General features: G+C 41.6%; 1 protein-coding gene across 11 annotated transcripts in view; it reads right to left on the bottom strand.

Annotated features, from left to right (window-relative positions):
• Positions 1-22,240, bottom strand: part of anks1aa (ankyrin repeat and sterile alpha motif domain containing 1Aa) — a 63,740-nt gene that overhangs the window by 39,518 nt on the left and 1,982 nt on the right. For 10 of the 11 annotated variants that reach the window (XM_085260863.1, XM_085260865.1, XM_085260866.1 and 7 more), the window contains exons 2-10: positions 12,277-12,357; positions 11,924-12,080; positions 10,993-11,055; positions 1,843-2,139; positions 1,105-1,180; positions 911-1,012; positions 727-813; positions 382-551; positions 30-92 (exon numbers count right to left, since the gene is read on the bottom strand). In XM_085260863.1, the coding sequence (XP_085116989.1) occupies positions 30-92; positions 382-551; positions 727-813; positions 911-1,012; positions 1,105-1,180; positions 1,843-2,139; positions 10,993-11,055; positions 11,924-12,080; positions 12,277-12,357 (1,096 nt within the window). The remainder of the gene's footprint in view (positions 1-29; positions 93-381; positions 552-726; positions 814-910; positions 1,013-1,104; positions 1,181-1,842; positions 2,140-10,992; positions 11,056-11,923; positions 12,081-12,276; positions 12,358-22,240) is intronic. The other variant, XM_085260869.1, reaches the window with a different exon arrangement.

Raw genomic sequence — 22,240 nt, 5'->3', positions numbered from 1 at the left:
ACCATGTGAATACAGCTTTACTTCCTTACCTCTGAGCTCACCTCCTCTTCATTACCAGGTCCAGGATGTGACGAGAGAACCAGGCGATCTTTCTGTACGTCAGCAATACAAGATGTAATAAAAAGTAATCAATTCATTATCAGTATTAAAAGATACATGCAAACCTACACTGAAACACAAGAAAAGTAACACTGGTGGATTTTTGTAGCACTGTCATAAGAAGAGAGGATCACCATCTCCCTCTAGTGGGAGTTCAGCATTTCAGTGCCTCACTCTATGTCTTGGTATGTACAAGTTTTATAAGTTTATGTATTGGTTTTTTCAACTAAAAACATCTTTAAAAAAAAAAATTAAAAAAAAAAAAAATCAGAAACTGCTGACCTTTCCAGCTTCACTATCAGGCCTTCCCGAGTCTCTGTCAGAGGACTTCCCACTGGTGAGGCTGTCTAAAGAGTGGCAAGAAGTGGCCTCAAACAGAGCTTCATAAGGGCTCTCCTCCTCGGGCCCCAGGGCCAGCCCCGAGATTAGCTCACAGACTTTCTCCAGGTCACCTGCAAGTCAAAATGGATAAAGATTGAAGCAAAAACAAGTTCTCAAGTCAAAGTAATAGGTAAACTATCGTCATACTTTCCTGCACAGTGGTTTTTTTCTTCTGCTTAAAGATTTGCTGCTGCGAAGGCAAAAATCACCCACTATCTCTCACAGGAGACTCCCGATAAATCTTACCCTTTTTCCGTGGGCTTGGGCTCTCCTGAGGTGGAGGCACTGGTGGAGGGGGAAGGTCAATATCAGGGGGTTTTCCAGTCATATGACCTGGAACAAACGAGAGATTGTATCGCAGCTGTTTCATGTGATATAAATAAGAGAATAATTCCCACTGGAGCTCTGTATGTGCTCATTTGGTCTTTACCAAGGATCAGGGCAGCTATCTGTTTGCTTTTCTTAGAGGGCATGTCCTTGACAATGTCCAGCGCTGTCAGGCCCTTCTGGTCGACAATGTTCACGTCGATCCCTGGGAAACGACAACAGTAACAGTCATGTGCTAAGTACGTGTCTTTCCTAAATACATGGAAGTTATGTAGATTTAGGGCTCTACGGTCTGACCTGCACAGAGAAGCTTCTGCACCACATCAGTCTTCCCAAACAGAGCGGCTTCGTGGAGTGCACTGCCTTTCTCTGTCTGAGCAGGAAAGAAAATGAAAAAGCATACGAATTTATGAGAAACATAATAGACAGAAGTTCTTAATATTTCCTATGTTATTACCAAAAAATTAGACTACAGAATATAGCAGTTCTGTTCCAGCACCAACACTTTAGTAAAATACGTAGCGCATGTTGTGTGGATTCATGCCCACTACTTGGTCCACTTCTTGAACTGACAATTATGTGGTTGAGAAATCAAAGCAGATCATTTTCCAGCTCACAGGGCCATGCTAATTAAAGTCCTGCCGGATGCAGAGCCTAAAGGAAGCTGAATAGTCTCCACATCTTTTATTCAGAGGAAAAAAGGACAGAGAAAGGATCTCCAGACAGACGGGTGGCACAGTTTGATACAGAGCCAGAGCTCTAGGGCCCACCAGGGGGAGCAAGGCCGGCTCTGCTTTGCGCTGGCCTTACTACAACAGTTCCTTTGCAAACTGAGAGCTTAAGAATTTTACATTTAATCTCATAGCTTTAGTAGGAAGTAGCAAGAGGAAGTGCTGCAAGGACAGATTAAGTTGCCTAACATGATTTGGGCCATGAAAGTATGTTAAGAAACACTTGCAAACAGAAGTTTTTCAGTAAAAAGAAATATATAAGTAACTATACATCAGAAAAAACAAAAACAACACATGCACATACCTCATAGTTAATGTCCATTCCAGCATCTAGTAACACCTCCACTACGGGTAGGTGTCCGTTGCGAGAGGCCAGGTGTAGTGGTGTGTGTTTCTTGGTGTTGCAGCTGAGCAGATTAGGATGGGCACTGAGCAGCAGTTTGACAACCTCCAGGCGGCCGTACAGTGCTGCCAGGTCCAGCGGAGTCTCAAACTTGTTATTCCTCATGGTGGGATCAGTGAGTTCCTCCAGCAGCAGCCGCACCACCCGAGAGTGGCCGTACTGGGCGGCACAGTGCAGCGGTGTCTCGTTGTCATTGTTCTGTTGGCGGTGGTGGTGGGGGGGATAAATAAGTAAGAAGCAGCTTGGGAAAAAAATGGCAGCACAGTTAAGTTGAGGTAAAGTGAAAATGTGTAATTAAGGAGATAAGAATAGAACAGAGATGCTTGAATCGTGTCTGCAATAAGTCAGAATTTGTGACTCGACTGAGTCATTGTGAGAGTAAACCAGTCAGATGGGTACAGGCAAATCATGAAAGGTCATGAAAAACCACCAACCCTGAAAAAGAAAAAAAAAAAAAAAAAAAAAAAAAGCACACAGTGAGGCTTGATTGGGGTGAGGGGGCAGGGACTGGCAGGCATGCATGGACTAATGAGGACAGGTGTCTGTGTGGCACTGAGTGCCAGGGGCAGCAGGGTGCTAACAGAGGGACAGGGATACATAGGCGGGTGGGGAGACATGGAGACATGGGCCGGTTTGACAAGAGGTCAGAATGCACCGACACTGAAGAGCTACAAAGGGTCAGACATGTATAAAGCTTCTTTGTTGTTGCTTCTCACCAAAGCACAAAACAGCAACAACCCACATTGCATAGTGAAAAGTAAAAATACACTCAAAGGATCACTGTGATATTAACAATAACATTTGGTCTGCCCTGCCGATCAGATTCTTTTTCTCCCCACAAGTCCAGGTCGGCTTGACAAAAACCCCAAAACGGGGTCCAGAAAACTCAACTATACTTCTATTGCACAGAAAATATACATATAAGCAGCAAATCCTCAACAGAGAAGAAAATAAAACCCCAAAATTGCATTTTTTTGATGACTTTCCTTTTGATCAGCTGATCAATGTATCGACAAACTGTTCTGGCGCTAAAAAAAAAATAAAAAAAAATGCAGTGATGATATTTTAATGTTGGAAGGACTCCTTAAGTTTAGCCAGTATTAGAATGATGTCCTTTATATTGACATGCACAAAAACACGACTGAGCTTGTACTGCAGGAAACATGCTAACAAATAAGTAGATAAAACACAGAAGAAACAGGAGTATTGACCAGATAAACTCAGTAACTAGTGCTAATTGATTCTAACCAGTCAAAAGCAGGAATGCAATCAATAGACATGAGAGCTTCCAGCAAGTTATCTCTACCACGAGCAACCACCAGGGGGCAATCCCTGAAATCCTGCATGATCAAGTCAAAACACACAATGACAACATGCATATAGTAAATCAGAGCAGACCCTGCTGTGCTTTCTTTCACAATAGGGTGTTAGCAGAATTCCAATTTTGTGATTTTCTGCAAACATGGAAAGACAATTTATCTGCAGCTCTGTGGCTCTCTTAAATATTAGATACAGATGGGGTGTGGTAGAAAATGCCAGCTATTGCAGAACCGCATATTCAGAGAGTCAGTCATTCCAGACTAACAGAGCCACCTACAAAAGGGCTGACAGCTGGCATGAGAAGTCCCCACATGGACATGCATGATGCCAGTTTGGGTGACTCCCAGAGGAAGACGCCAGCTGTGCCACCGAAGACAGGCCGTCACGCAGGGCAACAGGGCAGTTTTAGACGGGTGTGACTTGCCTATTTACTGCTTTCTCTAAAACCTGACGCCAGATGGGATCAGCAGGTATCTCCTTCTTTGTTGGGAGAGCGAGTATTGTACTACACTGGCAAAGCAGGTCACGGTTTGAGCAGGGAGAGAGTCGGTGGAGTCTAGAGGAACAAAACGACACCTGCCTATCAAGAGAAGGGACACAAATGCAGGCTAACAACAACAACAAAAAAAGGCTTTTCTTGGATGAACTGAGCTGAACAAAACAAATGTAAAAGAGGCTTAAGAAAAAACAAAACCTTTCTCTGGCAGCTAAATTAAACCGACCCCAGTTTTCTCTGCCTGGGTGGTTTCATCATTTTCAGTTTGTACAGTTGTGCGCTCGTCTTTGGCTCCAAACAAATGCACGTGTACCGACACAAGCACACTGACACAGAAACGGTCCGAACGTCTTTCATCTGTGACGCACCATCGAGCATTTGTCACAGCTTTTTAAAGAGATTTACTCTCAGCATTTCGATGACTTCAGCGGACACACACACACACACACACACACACACACACACACACACACACAGCATGATTCACTTCCTCAAACATGCAGGTCTGCTGCCTCCATAGTAATCCAAGTAAATCTGGCATACAAGGACTTTTTTTATATATTTTTTGGCAATGTGGCTTTTCCTTCCTGGAAGAGGCAGAGGTGTGACATGCAATAAAGGTGCCTTAACTTTTAAGGAAGCCCCTTAGGTACAATTCTAAACTCAAACCATGCAAAAGCTGCCTGTAAAATCAGGCAAAGGAACCTTTTAGATAATACCGAAACACCCTTTTTACTCTTCTCTCATGATATTTAATAATAGTGCTGAAAAATGACTCGCACAGTGGACACATACCATGACTTCAGTGCTTATGAGCATGTTAACACCAAATGTCTCCCTTGCCAAAGTGGTGGTCAGGGCACTGTAGCAATGTTTCACCCAGCATCTGATCGCATTAAACATGGTTGACCAGCCGTCTGACTCACTGTTAGGAAACACACAGCAATAGGACAGTGACCCTTGGCTCCTTCAGTGGCAGCACTGGTGCATGTTATCCACACAGAGGCCTTCCACTAAAACATCCACTTACTCCCAAACACCTCGACCGCTTTGCTTTGTATTGCAGTTTTAGCTTATAACGGAAGCACTTATAGTTTATCCCACTAGTTGTATAGTAGGAGTATACAATTTATTTATATGGCTATTTTTAAGCATTTTATATCAGCAAAATGAGCCAGCCAATCGGGAATTGAACCTGTGTCTTGTTGTTCGCCCCATTTGCACAAATGCAATATGCACACAAATCTTACAGACTCCATTTCTCATTAACATTATGATTTATGTGGAGTGCATTTACAGGGCAGACACTTCAGGGTCTTGTGTAATATTTTGTTACATTGTTCAGCCGAACTTGTTTATTCATAGGCCGTCAGAGGAACACGCATATATACAAAGCATAACTAGAAAAAACTATTTGAAAGTCGGTCTACTTTGCTTTTGCATTAAAATCTGCATGTGAGACAAAAGAAATTGAAAGAGTGAAGGCATGACAGTTGGAGAGCTGAAATATGGAGCCCAGTTTGAAACTAATTTCAGCAGACTGCTTGCCCTGTAGCAAACAAATCCCATTCAAAAATGCTATTGTACAGAGTTAATTTGCAATTTCTGATGAAACACTTTTATATTGTTATATAAGAAGGACTTTCAGCATTGAATTCAGCTTTATAAAGATTGGGATCAGCATTATCTCCTCTGCACTACCACAGGCCACATGAGCGGTCAGACAATCACGCACTAACAAGATAGATCTCAGAAGGCTATTACCCAAAATGACACCAAAGGCTTGCAGCCGCGCTGGGAAAGATTAGAATTCATAAAGCAAAGCTAAGACTTCCTGGGCAGTCTTCTGTCTTTACGGTGTGTGGAGCTGCATCCTGAGTTTGACCACAGAGCACGTCAAAGAAGAGATTACGCTGCTGATTGACAAATCGTGGTTTAACCAAAAACATCTGGAGATTACACCCCATTGTGTTATCACGCTGCTGAATGTTCTGAGACGAGGGAGAAAGACCCCAAGTGACAGAGAGAAGGGCAGGATGTTATGGTTCTCACAACCTGCAGCTGGGAGACGGTAACACGGTTTGACTAGCCACCGCAGTCACGTGACACGCTCACTGGCAGCAGGGCGAAGCAGAGGTTACGTCAGCCTGGCCTCTGGAAGTGGTAGTAGTAGTAGTGGTGGGTGATGGTGGTGGAGGGGTGGGCTGAGCAGCTGTTGCAGCTAGTGCGCCAAAGGGCTGCCCATCCTCAGTGCATGCCAGTGTCACCGATTGAATTCCTGCTAGCTTCTGTGCATTCAGACAGCTCACAGATCTCACACACGTGAACTAAAGCGTCGTTTTCTGGGTGCTTCTGATAAAATTATTTAAACAATATTTCTGCTGTTATACTGAAAAAAGAAGTTATTAAAAAAAATGAAGCAGTCATTTGCAGCTGGACTCAATTTTAATGTTTTTAGGTTTATTATGAGTTATGGAACAATTTAAATTAAGTATAATTGTAGCCAAGGATAATTAAAGAACACTGGTGACTTGTTTGAGAGTTTGAGGAAGAAGGAGAGTTTTGATGAGAAATGCTGATTTCTGTTCTATATTTTGCTCAAATAAATAAATAAAACAGTTAATCACAAAAAAGTAGCCATTTGTTTCAGCTTTGGTATTTTTCTTTATTAGTCAAAAGCCCTTTGTTTTTGCATATAACACAGAGCACCAATAATATGAAGGCAGGCTACAGTAATGGATTACAGGCTTTGGAGTCTTGTAATGAGATGGATGCCTAAATGGCTTCTAGCCATGGAATGTAATTCTTTGCACAGGGTGTTTTCTACCTTTTTCATTTTCGTATTGCACTTGTTAAAATACACCACCTTTCAAATACAGCTACAGAATATAAAAAAAAATATTTAAAAAAATTAAAAAAAAAAAAAAAAAAAAAAAAAAAAAAAAGGGGAAACTATCAAAATAAGACACCCCGGCTCTGTCCCCAATCCCTCCTCCTCAAATTTCTCAAAACTGACATGGGAGACACACCCTTACACTTATGACAATGTTGAAACCCTGATTGCTCTTTTTAAAATAAGGAATCAAAAAAAAACATTGTTCCCTCAGGGGCATGTCAAGCATACTTCATGCACTTCTTAGCATGAATGAGTTGAGAACAGGTCTTGGAGGACAAGCCGAGAGCAGAAGGGAGCGCAAAGTGTTGACGAGGCATGAGCTGGACACTAGAGTGGCAGACGGAGGGGATAAATGAGCGTGCTGTCACACTGCAAACATTATGCCTAGAGGAAGGAAGGGAAACTCTGTTCGGCTTGATAATGAGGTGCCCAAGTCAGAAATATTGCATCTACTGCTTCCATCAGCAACTTCCACTGCGCACGAAGAGAGCAAGGCATAAGATCGGCTTCATTTCTGCATATAGTCTCACATGAGCTTGGCTTAAATCTGCACCAAACTAAAGCATTTCCATTTATCGTCATTAAATATTGTTCCATTCTTGGATACTTATTTTAGATGGCTCTGAAGTGGCTTGTGTGTGGGGACATGTAAAGCACATCTGAGGCTGGGTCAGAATTCACCAGCCTATTGTATATCGTATTAGACAAGTGACCTATATAAGAAAGCCTGGATGAGAGGTAGCATGACAAGTCTGGGCAAACTAAGATTTATAATGGTCAAATATGGTAATTTATTAAAAGGGGGGGAAAAGGAGGTCAGTGATAAAAATGATCTAATGAGCACCACATGCAGGGTTTCTGGAACACCTGAGTGAAGGTCCGTTACATAGAAATGAACCAGCTCTTGCCAAATCAGTGAACACAACGCTCATTAGCAGCATCGCTGTGGCATAGTGCATTAGTAGGTGCTACTTAGCAAACACACATCTACATGTTTTAGCCGCCTATTACCCAGTAATGTAGGCTGCTCTTGTTGGTTATGCATCTTAGAACAAACAAGTGATAACAGACAAAAAGCAACTAACAGATCACACTCCACTGGAGGCACTGTTTGTACTTCAGATCAGTGCTCGTTGTGGTTACTGGGTTTTTTCCCCAGCTTCCTGGAAATACCAAGTAAGTGTTTGTAGCCTGTACATTGGCTGAATTCTCTCTGCTTAGCGGCACAAATAGACACAAATGCAGGACTATGAATCCAGCTTAAGCTGATGAGTACCAGATAAATCCTCTTTATATTTTGCAGTATACCTGTGTTTTGATTCTCATCTCTGTGGTGACAGTCCTACCAGCAGGGCTGCATTTTACATTCACCAGCAGTGATTGGTTTACCAGAACTGAAGAGGAAGCAACAGCTGTAACAGAGACGACTAAGCTTTGCACTGCAGGTTAAAATTTTCAACATATTTTAAAAGGCTGATTAATGCTGAACATCCGGACTGGGTGTTGGATGAGATATGGTCATAACAATAAGGCCGACATTCCAACTATGACACGATCCTGCCTGCATGGGAAACGTCGACTGATTCATTTTTCGGTAAGAGGAGATTATCATTATTATTTGCTTTCTTTCCGCTGTTTCATCATTTTCTTCTCACTAATTGCAAATTTGTTTTCCTTTATCATGAAATAAACACGTCTACAAGTACCCACCCAGGTTCCAGTTCTTGTAGATCAAATTAACATTTACAGTCACTGCATAGACTGCAAATATCACTCTTGGACATCTGTACATCAATGACACGTCACGTCTGCAAGTGTACAATATACTGGTGTATTACTATTTAACCACAAAGTTCCATGATTTCTTTTTCCCCAACCAGTTTTTAGCAGTTCAAAAGTACAAGACAAAACTAAAACTAATAAACATGTTTAAGAAAATAATCACGAAAACAATGATTAGTTTTTAGATTCAGTCTGAAAATAGCTACTTGTTAACTTTTTGTTGAACTCCAGAATCTTCAGCTAAATTTCAAGAACAGAATATACTCTACATCCCTAACCAAACTGGTGTGGGGGGCACATCCTGTGGCTAGTGGCCAATACTCCCCTGCTGAGGCTTTTGAAACATCATCAAAGTGGCCTTCCCACAGAGGTTAGTATCAGCAGGAGACAGGATGGTGGTATGATGAATAAACATTAGTTTGGCTAACTTCTTGGACCAGGATGACAGCAAACTGGACTCAATCCAGAATGATTTCTTGAGTGAGTTACTTCTGAAGCTGTAGTCCCTAAGACATTTTGTACAGCATCACTGCACACCTTACTCAACCACACCAGCTTACACAAAGCCAGCATCTCTCCACTGGGTCTCTCACTGCCACCGCAGGACCAATAAGCCGTGACACTGTTACTATGACAATGTCTCACCTCTTCCCCTCTTCAGCAGAGCAAGCACAAACTGGGATGTGGGAGCAGGAGGGGACACACACACACACACACACACACACACACACACACACACAAAGAGACTTTTACATTGAAAACCTCCCATCTTTCCCATTCTCTTGCGACTGAGCTCTCGATGTAGATTGTTATGAATCTGGATTCAGAGCACAGACCGTCTACTGAGTCACATGATGCCATCAACCATGACCACAACCAGGGTCGCACCACCCACACTGCATCCTGATTTCTGGTTTATTAATAACAAGGCATCAATTATTCAGTTTCATGACCAGGAGTGGAGCACAAACTATCTCAGAAGTGTTTACACTGAGACATTTTTGACATCTCAGCAGAACAAAAACACTCTATTTAGTATTAATTTTTTTTTTTTAATCCTTGAATTAGAATAAACGGAAAAGCATTAGAACTAATGCACAGAATACATGCTCTGATGTACTGTATATCAGCACTAAAGAAAGCCAGCCTTCCCATCCAAATGCTAAGAAGATTAGTCCAGGGGAAACGTGACAATGTACTAAAATAGTGTGCAGCTTTATCTACTGCCTGCCTGCAGAAAATCAAATCATGGAGCGACCAGCATGTTCACCCTGTACACTGCACTAACTGTGAGGATGACACTGCCAGCTGAGCACTCTGCACACACATAGAAAGGCTGTGACTGGGGCTTCTCTGGGTAGCTGAATGCTATAGGGTTGCGCCTGGTGGAATATAGCAGGTACTACAGCAAGTAGTTACTTCACATGAATCTCTGTTACCTATGATCTGTACATAAAAGACTAGTATGTGTCTATCCTTCGTGAAATGTATTAACAGCAGATTAAAATATACTGTAGTTTTGACATGTCAAGTGATTTGATTCAATCTTCCCAGGTGAATTCATTTCAGTAACAGTCAATTTATACATCAACACGGATGGATTATATTCATTCTTATATAGTCAATGTACTTTTTCCACATCTGTCATGTAAAAGCATTTAATTCAGCATGCTATAATGCTAATTCCGGCTGATTAGCATTACACACAACATACTGCAGTTTGTTTTTCCGTTATCTGATCATAAAATGAAACAGAAAATTATTGCTTCACGGCGGCAATGGATTAAAAAACAAAAACGCAAACAAAAAACACCCAGGGATCAAAGTTTCTGTTCCTCTTCAAGGAGATAAAAATCCCTGTAACCAGTGTTGCTATCTTCCATCTGCTAAGACATTTATCTCTGACAACAAAAATCTCAATCTCATGTTGGCCCCTTAGGAAAAAAAGTCATCGTAGTTTATTGTCTGGGAACCATGAAAACCGTAATTTGTGCTAATCCATCGAAAGCCAGTGGAAGATTTCACAGAAGACCTTCTTTATCTCATACAACTTTCAGCCTTTGAAAGATTGGAGTAATACTGTAATGATTATAATAGCTTAATTGATGGTGTGGTGTGCGTATCCTTCCAGTATAATCCTCTACAGCTGACTCTGTGTTGCCAACAACTTTACGGTACTTAAATCAGGTTTTTCTTACCCACTGGAAAAAGACTCAAATGACCTACAGCGTCCCCTGGAAGACAGTCATTTACTAAACTTTCAAGGGCATTTTAATACAACACCTTATGTATTCACAATCATGATCAAGAGGCTAGTACAACAGAATCCCCCGTGGTAAACATAACATCTCAATATAACTGGAGAGCACAACATGTGGAGAAAGCATGAGAGCAGAGATTGACTGATAGCAGCGAAATTAAAAGCCTCCCCATATCTCTACAGCAGAGTGACCCCACAAGCAACGGCGACAAACACACCCAAGCACAGAAAGCCAACACAGCATTAAAGCAAAGAAGGAGGTTTAAAGGAAAAGTTTTGGCAGCACTGTGTACACACCTTGGCATTAATATAGGGGTCAAAGGGCCCACAGCGTTTGAACTCTTTATGGTCTACAGAGCTCTGGGAGGGAGGAACAGAAGATAGGTCGATGGTTTTGGTTCAGACAAGCAATGAACAAATGAGTGATGGCCACAAATGAGCCAAACTAAATAAAAAGGAGAAGAAAAACATTTAGATGTCATGAACAGGCAGGGAGAAATGACACACAATGAAACCAAGATATTTCTGAGTGACTTTGTGGTTACAGACGAATGTTTGTTTGACCGAATGTTTCTGACTAGGTTTGCAAAGCTCATTATGGGTCATTTCTCCTCATCTCAAATAGGATAGGCCAGGGATGGTTTCAGTCTGGAAGCTATCTGTGCAGTAAGCAACCAAATAAAATATCAAATGTAGGAGTTAAAACAGTTAAAATGGTTAGAGGAAACAAGCACTTTTCACTCTAGCAAGCTGTCAAAGCACTTCAAGTATCACATTATCAAAGGAGAAGTTGAGGCTCAAGATGCACTGGAGTTCATGTACTCTCATCAGTCTTTTTAACGTTCATCTTATTCAAATACATGCCATGCTGCACTAGACTTTTACTATCTCTATATGACTCTTATTGCAAAAATGTCCACTTTAGTCTATTTAGAAAAGGATAAACGTCGTATAGTTGATGTTTAAACCATCAGAAAGGTCATCTTGACACTACCAGAGACCAAATGTGCTGAAAAGGAAAGAATCATTAGCGTAAAAGAGAGCTAGCAAGCTTCCATTAGGCCTTTATGGGTCTGCTGCAGACACACATATTGAAAAGTGACATCATTTCAATACGGTTTTCCCTTACATGTACTGCATGGGGAACGTACAAGCAAAACCAGAAGTGTAAGAGTGACCAACGTTGACACATGCACATTAACATAGATGACTAAGTGCACGGGCAGACCTGCTCGTTGAGTTTGGGGTGTGAAGGTCCTTGGTGAATGAGAAGCTTTACGATATGCTCGTCTCCCTTCCACGCAGCCAGATGGAGAGGATAGCAGCCCTTGTTGTCTGCGATGTTAGTCAGAGCCTCGTTTCTTAGCAGCACCTCCACCACCTCGCTGTAGACGAATAAAGAGATAGGTCAGAAAAAGCCAACAATAAAAACGACATTAATAAATACTCAGAGCCTTAGTAAACAGTCAATCAATAGATTCAGCTTCCCCGTTGTACAATGGTCTGCCAGGCCAGACTGCATTAAATTTCAGAGCATAAACAGACGTATTCCCGAATTCCAAACGGTGATCGCTAATCTACCTGTGTCCATTAAGGGCTGCGTGGTGAAGAGGGGTGTATCCAGTGCTGTCCACGCAATTCACATTGGGGCCTCTCCAGATACTGAAAAGCAGAAAGGATTGTCAGTTTTCCATAACAGGCAATACACAACAGGAATACCATACCCTACACCAAACAAACATTGCCCATCCCTCTGTAAAGTCTATCCACAGGTGTGACTGTTGCTGTTCTGATTGCTATCTCACAGCTCCAGTCTCTCACGGCTACATCTACTTTAAGGTGGTGGCAAACCTTCATGTTCTCTCCTATTCTTTATAAAGATAGGAGATGTCAGGAATGAGGAAGCACTGGGCCAAAAGCCCCATCAAACTAGGAATACAGAAAAAGAGAAAAAAAATTAATAAATAAAAAGTACTGCCAGCAGTAGGAAGCCACTGAGATGAGCTCATCTACAATAAGTCTGTGCAACCAAAGCCTGATTATTCTGGCCGAGGTCCTGATGTAGAATAGGCTTTTGTTATGTAATCTAACTAACAATAAACAAAGCTTTGGGATGGAGCCAAAAGGCACCGATGGGGTAAAGTGTAAGACAGAGAGCTAAACTACTGCTGGCCTTTCATTTATTTGAGCTGAACTCAGCTGTCAGCTTAGATTGGTTTGTTTCTTTTAATTTGCAAAGAGCACTGTGGGGAGGAGGGAGGAGAATGATGACAGGAGCGGTGGTAAAGACTGAGTAGTGGGAGTAATTTCAAGAGCTAAAAGAGAGATAGAGTGCCAGGACGGGATAGTGAGGCTCTCTGAAAGACCTTAAAACATCCTAAATAAATCATGTGACTAGGAAATCCCAGCACTAGTGAACCAAATATGTGAGACCAGAGTCATCTGGCATACTGAAAGAGAATTGGAGCAAAACAGCTGGGCCTCACAGAGAATCATAAATTTAAGAAGATTTGTTTAAAAAGAGATGAGAATTTTTCAAAATTTATTTGGTTTTTCAGATATTCTGGGAAAGATGTCTGAAATGCAAAATACTGCCTTGACAGCTGGATAGCTTCATAAATTATTACTGGTAGGAATTTTGATGCTAGCAAGCAAGTAACTTCTATGAATGAAGCCTGGAGAGAACCGGGCAAAAGAATAGCAGCAGCACAGTGCATTTCCAACTCTTTACAATGTAAAAACTAATTTAAACACACGGTCTGGGAGTCAAACACATTTAAAGATACACTGAAGATTGATCTGTAACATAATCAGTGTGTAGACAGCGTGGCAGTGGATGCTCACCCTTATATCAACGCCACTGACAGAGTGTGACTTTGCTCCACATTCACGGCTCGTTTTTGCCGCAGTAATGGCTGTTTTGCCCCCTTAAAATACATCTCCCATAATAGCTCTGAGAACAGCCTGCAATTACACAGTCAGAGCCGTCTCATTAAATAAGTGTCTTGGAAGGCTCTGTAGCCTGCAGAACAATGGACCTGACAGAGCATGGACGCGCAGAGACGCGCCACTCTACAACTCATAACAGCCTAAGCCGTTTATTTCTTGCAGCAGGTTTTCTGGGTGTCATCCCAACTAGTCAGGCAGCACGCGTGAAGTGGGATATCAAAAGCAGTGCCAGGAGGAAAGAATAGTGGGAACATGTGGCAAGAAATGTTAGGGACAGATAAAATTCTGTTAGAGAGTGGAAAATATGTGAGCTATGATTATGTCAACTTTTCAGGCACACACACAGACACACACACAGACACACAAATTCACTTCCTGTCTTTTAAAAGTAACCAAATGTGCAGTAGAGAGAACAGCAACACTGTCCTTTGCTTGTCCACTGAACACATCAAAAGGGAGACTGAAACAGACCGCTAGTTGCTGTCCTAGATAAAGAGTTATATAACTGCTTAAAGCAGAAATCCCATATACAAATGAACATAAACATGAACGGAGCAGTGACTACAACTGGAGAATTAAACAAAATGTGCCACAGTGCAGAAAAAAAAAAAAAAAAAAAAAAAAAGAAGTAGGAGAGATGCAAGATCATGCACCTTTGATTTTGGTGCAGCCATTGTCTTACACAAGTAAAGGCAACAGTTTACTGTGCACTTTTATGTATCCTGTAGTATATCCACATCCAGAATTTTGACAATCTTCCAGAAAGAAACATTGTGCAAGACAGAAGTCAGCTGTATCATAAGACATACTGCAAGATTTCCCTTTCACATTTTAAGTCATAACCTTTAAGTCTGTATTTTTAGGTTGTGTTTACATATTGGTCTTCCTCATCTGTCATGAATCTCTGTTGTGTTATTGCCACTAGAAAAAGAGGGGAAATCTAAAAATACCACACAGAAACAAACAGTGTTTCACATCATCCTCATGACCCCAAACATAAAAAAACAAAACAAAAACAAACAAACAGGAGCACGTATTATTCTACTGCCGCAATATTTCACTTTTAATCAGGGATATAGCATTAATCCTATCAAAATCACCTCCACGCAGAGGGAATGAAGATGTCAGCTCATTACATTTTCTCACTGTCACAGTATTTCAGTTTGCTATTAACAGAGGTGCCTGCAGCAGCAGCTTTAAGCGCAGTACAAGTGTTACGTCCTCTGAGCATTTTGGCAGCGTGGTACTCAAGGGCATGAGTCAGAGTGGTGCTCGACAATCCACTTCATCCTCTTACTACGGCTCACAACCAACCTAACTGAGGGATGGGGCTTAGGCCCATAGCTGGGCAATGGTCAAAACGGAGCTGATTTGGTTTGGGAGGGGGCATATTCATGGGAACTGACTGAGGAATTCCTGTTTGAAAGGCTGAGCTAATCCTTAATTTGCCTGAGGGAATATCAGCAGGATGAGGCCTAAGTTTGAAAGAGATTCTGGAGGACTGTAATTCTGTTTTGTACAAAGCCTGGCTACGAAGAGATGAGGATGGATAAGAGCATTTTCCATCTTTTATTTTTACCGTCTTTATTTTATTGGTTTAACAATATTATATTAGTCATATATACTGAATATTTAGGCTTAATAATAAACTTTTCTTTCCCTCAAGTCCAAAAGTCACTGATGTATTATTTATTTAGACCAATTTATCTCACTAATGGTGGGTGTCGGGTACAAAGGCCGTATGGGTTACTGACTCATCTAAAGCTAGTCAGCAATGAATAGCAGACTGATCACACCCCTTTCTCATTTCTTAGTTCTTCTGCATATTTGTCACACTTTATATAAACAAATTCTAATATTCAACAAAGAGAACCCAAGTAAATACAAAATTCAGCTTTTAAATGGTAATTCCATATATTAAAAGGAAAAAAGCTATTCAACCCTACCTGGCCCTGTGTGGAAAACTATTTTGCTCCTCCTGGTTAAATCATGAATTAAGTGTGATCAACTACATTTTTTTGGAAAGCTGAGTTCAAGTTTATTAGCCACACCCAGACCTGATTACTGCCAGACCCATTAAAGGAGGAAGTCACTTAAATAGAGCCTGTGAAGTCAAGTAGACTAAAGGCAACACATCATGCCACGAGAAAAAGAAACTTGGGAACAAATGAGAAACAAAGTGACTGATATCAGTCTGGAAAAGGTTTGGGACTCCAAGGAAACACGTTGAGAGCCATTATGCACAAATGGAGAAAATATGAATACTGGTAAACCTTCCCAGGAGTGGTCAGCCTACCAAGAGTGCATCAACAACTCATCCAGGAAGTCAGAACAGAAGCTGGAATAAAATCTAAATCTAAAATCAGGCCTTACTCGCCTCACTTAAGGTTAGAGGTCATGATTCAACAATAAGAAAGAGACACAAATGGCATCTAAGGTGAAATCAACTGCTGACCAAAAAAAACAAAAAAAATCCCCCTAAAAAACCCACAAAGGCTTGTATTACATTTGCCAAAACACATTTTGATGATGCCCGTGACTTTTGGGAAAATATTCTGTGGACTGATGAAAAAGTCTGACTGTTACATATCAGGAAAAATACAGTATTTCATTAAGAGAACGTCATACCAACAGTCAAACGTGGAGGTGGTAGTGTGATGGTCTGGAACTGCTTTGCTGCTTCAGAATTGGGACAACTTGCTGTAATTGATGGAACCATGAATTCTGCTCTCTGCCAGAAAATCCAGAAGGAAAATGTCTGGCTGTAAGTTTGTGCAACAGTTGGTACAACAAGCAATACGTTTAGGGGGCAATTAGTTGACTATGAGGAAAAAGGAAGTTCCTTTAATGAATAAAATCTTAATTTATCGGGTTATCTTTGTCTAAGTATCAGAAATATGCAAAATGCAAAATCATGGCACTGCAGGTATAATAAAAACCTCAGCACTTTATCATTATTTGATCAACATTCCCATAAGCTTACATCATCTTGGGCCAGTGAACTCATGTCATTTACAGTAAAGCTGCATTCGTTTGCACACATCTACATTAGCTAACATTACGTGTAGCTCTTTTATTATTAACAAACAGTGTGATGTAAATGACAGTTTTAGCACATTATTTCATCTGTGAACATGATTTCTGCCAGAGTCATGTCAGATACTCTAAGGATTTTTATTAGTTTGGAGTTAAACATAACAAACACGATAATCCAGCAAAATATAATCAAATATCTAATTTTTAAACTGAGAGTGCATCGGTGGTAAAAATGACATACAGTGCATGTAAATGTTTATTCATTGAGCCCCGGGAAAGAGCAAGGCAAAATGCAGTAGTAGGTTTAAGCAAATAAGAACCCAGGTGTGTGTGAACCCAGTGTCAAATAAACAGATTTGCCCTCCAGCCTATTAGCAGTGTAACCACACTGCCAGGGATTAGTCTAGGCCAGGGCAGTGAGCCCAGCAGTGACTGGCACATGTCGCCCACAGTCAGGGAAATTGGGCTTAATTATGCATACTGCTGCCAGGTGCTACAACCAGATGCCCTGCTGCCAAATAGTCTACTCGAACATCTTCTCCTCAGCAGAGGCTGAAGCACTGGCCAGAGTTCCCTATGCCTGCTGAGTACTACACTCACTGACTTGATAAACAAAGAAGAAAAAAAGACTGTTAAGATGAAAACATCTAATTGATGTTAGGACCGAAGAGCTATGACTGTAATTAAGCAGTACGTGCTCATCATACACATTGTTACAGGTGAAATTACAGGAGAGCGTGTTTATAGCTACAAAGCAGTATAACGAGTTAGTTGGCACAGGGAAACGTATTAGGCAACTAAATTTCAAATGCATGACACAAGTATGGCACGGCTTCAACAAGTCTGTGACTAACAAGTCTTAAAGCTACTGATAAAGAGAACTTCTTGGTCATGTGGTTTATCGTTTTGACCATTTATGGAGAAGCTTTTCTAGAACTCATAGTGAGCTCATGTTGTATTAGGTATCAAATAGAATTTTATTCATGCCCAACAGCTGTGTGACACTGTGTTTAGGTACATTATTGTTAGCTAAATGACTATGGCAAAATTCATCAGTGAAGATACACAATGCTCCCTGCTTTGGTGATTAGGGCGTAGACATTATACATCTCAAGCTAGCAGAAATATCCCAGTGAGAACAGTGTTATGCGACAGGTTAAGAGATCACCTGAGTTATTACAGGGAATCCTGAGGGGGACTCAAATGTCTCTACGAGATATCATAACAATCGCTACAATAGTTGTCAGCAGACATTACTCTGAACCACAAATGAAAGCCTTGTGGTTCCAATTGTGGTTGTATCCTCTGGGGACTAGGGTTGACCATAATTTCAAGGCAAGCCACATAGTTGCTGCTGAGATATTTTAGCTTGGATCAAAGTGGAGGACCCACTGATCGCCCACTTTGATTAAAGTGCTTCAAAAAGAATTCTTGAGGCAAGAGGTCTTTGAAATTAGTTAAATAAATGAACAGTCTCATTCATTTCAGAAATCCTAACTGTGACGTAAACATTTCAACGAGGCTCGCGAACAGTATTGATCTTGTTTTAGTGCTACCAGAGTCTGAAACGCTTCAAACTGTGTGACAGACATGCAGCAGCTCACCAGGCGACACAGTCTTGATGAAGCCTGATTAAGACTTCATGCCTCATAAATACACCACACTGAGCACTTCACAGTGCAACTGTGTTACAGCAGGAGGTGTGAATATATGTCATATGCCCACTATGATCAGAGCAGTCCAGTGCGAGGCAGCATAATCAAGATGACTTGCATGGAAAGTGCTGGAGGTGAGGTAGGTAGACGTAAAAAAAATGAGATGGAACAAGAATACTTTTAATCGCAGATTCACAGCTGATGCTCCTGCACATGAAACACATCTGAATGTTTGCCCTGGCATCCGCTGAGCCTTTTGCTTGAAAGAACAAGCTCATGTTCAGTTTCAGCTCAAATCTTGTTGGATTGATAGGCAGTTATTTTCTGTTATGCACACAAGCCAATTCTTGAAATTGATTTTCTGTAGAATCCAGTTAGAGTTATTTAAGATTCTCAGTTTTGCTGAGAAGAAATTCGCCAGCACGGTCATTCTTTAAATTTGACACAATGACTTTTAAAATGACTCTGACACTAATCTCCCCTTCTTTGTGGTGATCTGTGGGTGTGAATATGAAAGTAGATGCATTTCTGCGTTTCACAGGTACAGTCTGGTGTGAATCTGCCTAGTCACAGGTTAAATCATTCCAGAGAACTTTGTTCAGTTTCTTTCTTACATTTTGCAGGAAGACCAAAGCAAAGGGGAATTTAAAAAAAGAAAAGAAAGAAAGACTGAGGCAAATTTGTTTCCTGTGTCAACACACTGGGGGCACTGTCATTAATCTGGCTACAAGTACAACATGTTTTAAGTTTGAGGTGGAGTAGAGGTTGGTGTGGGCCCAGCAGGTGGGCCGCTGAGTCTGCTGAGAGCAGCAGAGTGTGAGATAAAAGAGGACGCCGCCTAGAAGGCAAGGCAAATGAAAAGGTCTGGGCGGGGGGCTGCAAGTAGCCAGTGAACACATGTGGGCCTTCACACAACAAGAAAGTTTCTTCTTATAAATTTGGTCAAAATGGGCACACACAAACACAAACGCACACACACACAGAAATAGCAAGCTCATCAACGTTAGTTTATATTTGTCCATTTGCTACTAAACGTTTTTTAGTAGCTGGTGTTAAATACGGTTCACATAAACACATGACCATAAGAGTCAGTGTAGGTGTCTGTGTGTAGCTGTCATATCAACATCTGTTTCTTTAATGCAGGAAGAGCAGATAGAAAGTGTAAATGACAGCATTTTATCTCAGAAACCAGACGAGTTTCAGGACCACATGTTTTTCCATTACTCCACTGGGCTGTACATAAATCTCTGTAATGTCAGCTGAACCATAGCCCCAAATTGGGGCTATTGATTTGATATTCAAAGTAAAATAAATCTTTTGGAAGTCTCTGAACATCTAGATGTTTGGCCCCCTTAATTATATTTTAATTTCAGACTGGTTCAAAGCAGCCTTTTCCCCACAAAGCTAATGAAGAACCCCTTGACCCACTTGGATGAAATCTATTTTTAGCCAACCAGCACTAGTTTAAAATATGGAGGGCTACATACTGCATGGGAAGGATGCTGTATTTGTCGGCTTCTGCTCCCGCCTCTCACACATATGTGGAATTCATCACTACTGAGTGCCTTTCAGCCTGCTTTCTCAGGCTACACAAACACGAGCCGGAAACATAATGCATAGAGCAGAGCATCCCAAACTCAGATGCTCTTGGAATGCTAACATGGTGGTGTTAGATTTCCCAGCTACCACTGCTCCCTCCTGGGTTGAAGCAGCTACAAATTCTTTCAGTTCAGAGGTCAACACAGGATGAAATGTAACTGCCATGCCTGCTGCTGGCCCAGATTTCTACCGGGAAATGATTTGAGGCTCTTTGTGGTTGTGAAAAAGTAGACGCTACCTTCTTAACACAGACTTTCATGCAAAATGTCTCAAAATGACATTTTGTGAAGAAAGTCCAGCTTTTCTGAAGCACAGCTAAGGACAGTGGGTGTCCAAACCCCGCTGTGAGCCCGTCATTTTGTACACACGTCATCCCTGCAACCCATCTTCACACATACTTGCACACTGGTCGCAATACAAAGAGAAGCTAGAGGAAATAGTGTTTTCAAAAGGACAGTAGGTGCAAGTTCTCCTGCAGCATATATTCTCTCGGCTGACAGCAGCCTGACAGCATGGGTCTGCTTGGGATGAGCCAGAAATTGTGGATGTAATGGGATGGAAAGATCTGGAGTTTTGCCCAAGCCTCTTAAAATGCTAACCAAGTATCAAAGCTGATGATCCTAGCGAGCATTCAGAAAGCAGAAAAACATCCCTTAGGAAAACTATATTTCAAGAGACCTTCGTGAATATCTTAAGCCGATGTTTATCTCCAAACACTGAAAAAGCCCCACTTCTTTCAGTCAACATCTTTCAGACGCATACGGCTAAATAAGAACTCTTAATAGGTGGTCCAGTTCAGTCCAAATGACAGCTCAATTTTCTTTGTAAAACTAAAAAAAAAAAAAAGTATAGAAAAGCCCCAGAATGGTCTTTTTTGGGCTGAAATGAATATGAAAAGCACCATTTGACGCTTTGTCAGTGGGACAAAGGACACGGCTGTGGAACTGGGAGACCAACCCTCATCTGGCTAAGCTCTCAGAACGTCTGTCCAGGACTCCATGCATTCCTCCGTTAATTTCCCCTCAGTGGGCAAGCACTTTCCCTGCCAGGGACTTGTCTTACCTCCGGTGTAACCGCTGCAGCTGCTTGTGTTTGAATGACCTGGGCCAGGAAATACTAGTGTTGGTCTCTTCCTGTATACCTCTGGGTTCAAAAAGGGTCATAGGGCTTCTAGTAAAAAACTACAGTATGGAGGAAAAACAAGTAAATATATGCCCTAAAATTAAATTAATGTAACTTAAATAGAGTAGCCGCCGCTGTGCTGTAGTACTAAAAAGGTTACACTGTGATCTTACTACTTGAGGAAGCCCTTCCCAGCTCGTTTCGGTGTTAATGGAGCACCATGAAACAAATGTTTGGGGCGGCAGGGGTGTTAAACACGCCGGGGGTCAGTGTCTGTACCATGGCAACGGCTGGGATGCCGCCTCCTGGGAAAGCAGACATTCAGCCGAGCAGAGCTGTACAACAGCCTGCGCACAAAAACACTGCAAGTCGTAACATGCGTTCCATTCCAGAGTACACACACACCCACACACACGCGCACACAAACACCAAGGAATGGGACAAAAGTTGATTAGCTCACTCATCTGCATCGCCTGTGGTTTCTTTCTGCGATAAACGAGTAGGTTTTTCCACTATATTGAATGTACAAGGTCAAATACAAACAGCAACTGACAACAGCAATAACTGTCATTATATGTCATCTCATATAACTGAGCCTGAAAAGCAACTTGAAGTGAGGAAAAGTGTTATTACACAAGTAGAAGTGAACATGGAATCAAGCGGAGGTACAAGCTGACACAACCAGAACAGGCGAAAATTCGCCAAAGAAAGCTGTCTTAGCCAGAGATCAAATCTCCTCTGACGGGATTAAAGGCCTGCACTTTCTAACAATGGATGATGAATGGGTTGCAAAGAGATTTTGATAAAAGGGGGTTGGAAAAAAAACATGCACATACAAACCCACAGCCTGTGCCACTGTACCAATCCACTGTAATACCCTTAGATGTATTGACATTTTCATTGTGGAAACTAAATCAAATGTCATGCAGAACAGAAACAGCCCTCCAAAGCAGCCAGTCATAGTCAACACTCATGCAAATTCTTATAAGAGCCTGTCCAGTATTCTCAAGTGTCGCCAGCCAGAAGCTTTTTAGATCCACACACCACCTATTCATTTATTCATTTCCTCCCGAGCCTAGCCAATAATTTCCCAGAGATCCCATTGCCAAACACCGATTGCTCAAGACAAATGAGATGACACAATGGACTCGCCAGTCCGCCCACGGAGCAGTGAGGATGAGACG

This window comes from Mchenga conophoros, linkage group LG20 (assembly GCF_057382185.1).
Source record: "Mchenga conophoros isolate Kocher_MC1m ecotype Shallow Benthic linkage group LG20, M_conophoros_male_GT1.1, whole genome shotgun sequence".
NCBI classification, from domain to species: domain Eukaryota; kingdom Metazoa; phylum Chordata; class Actinopteri; order Cichliformes; family Cichlidae; genus Mchenga; species Mchenga conophoros.
Note: the sequence above shows the minus strand (reverse complement) of the source record. Positions and strands in the feature narration are given on the sequence as shown.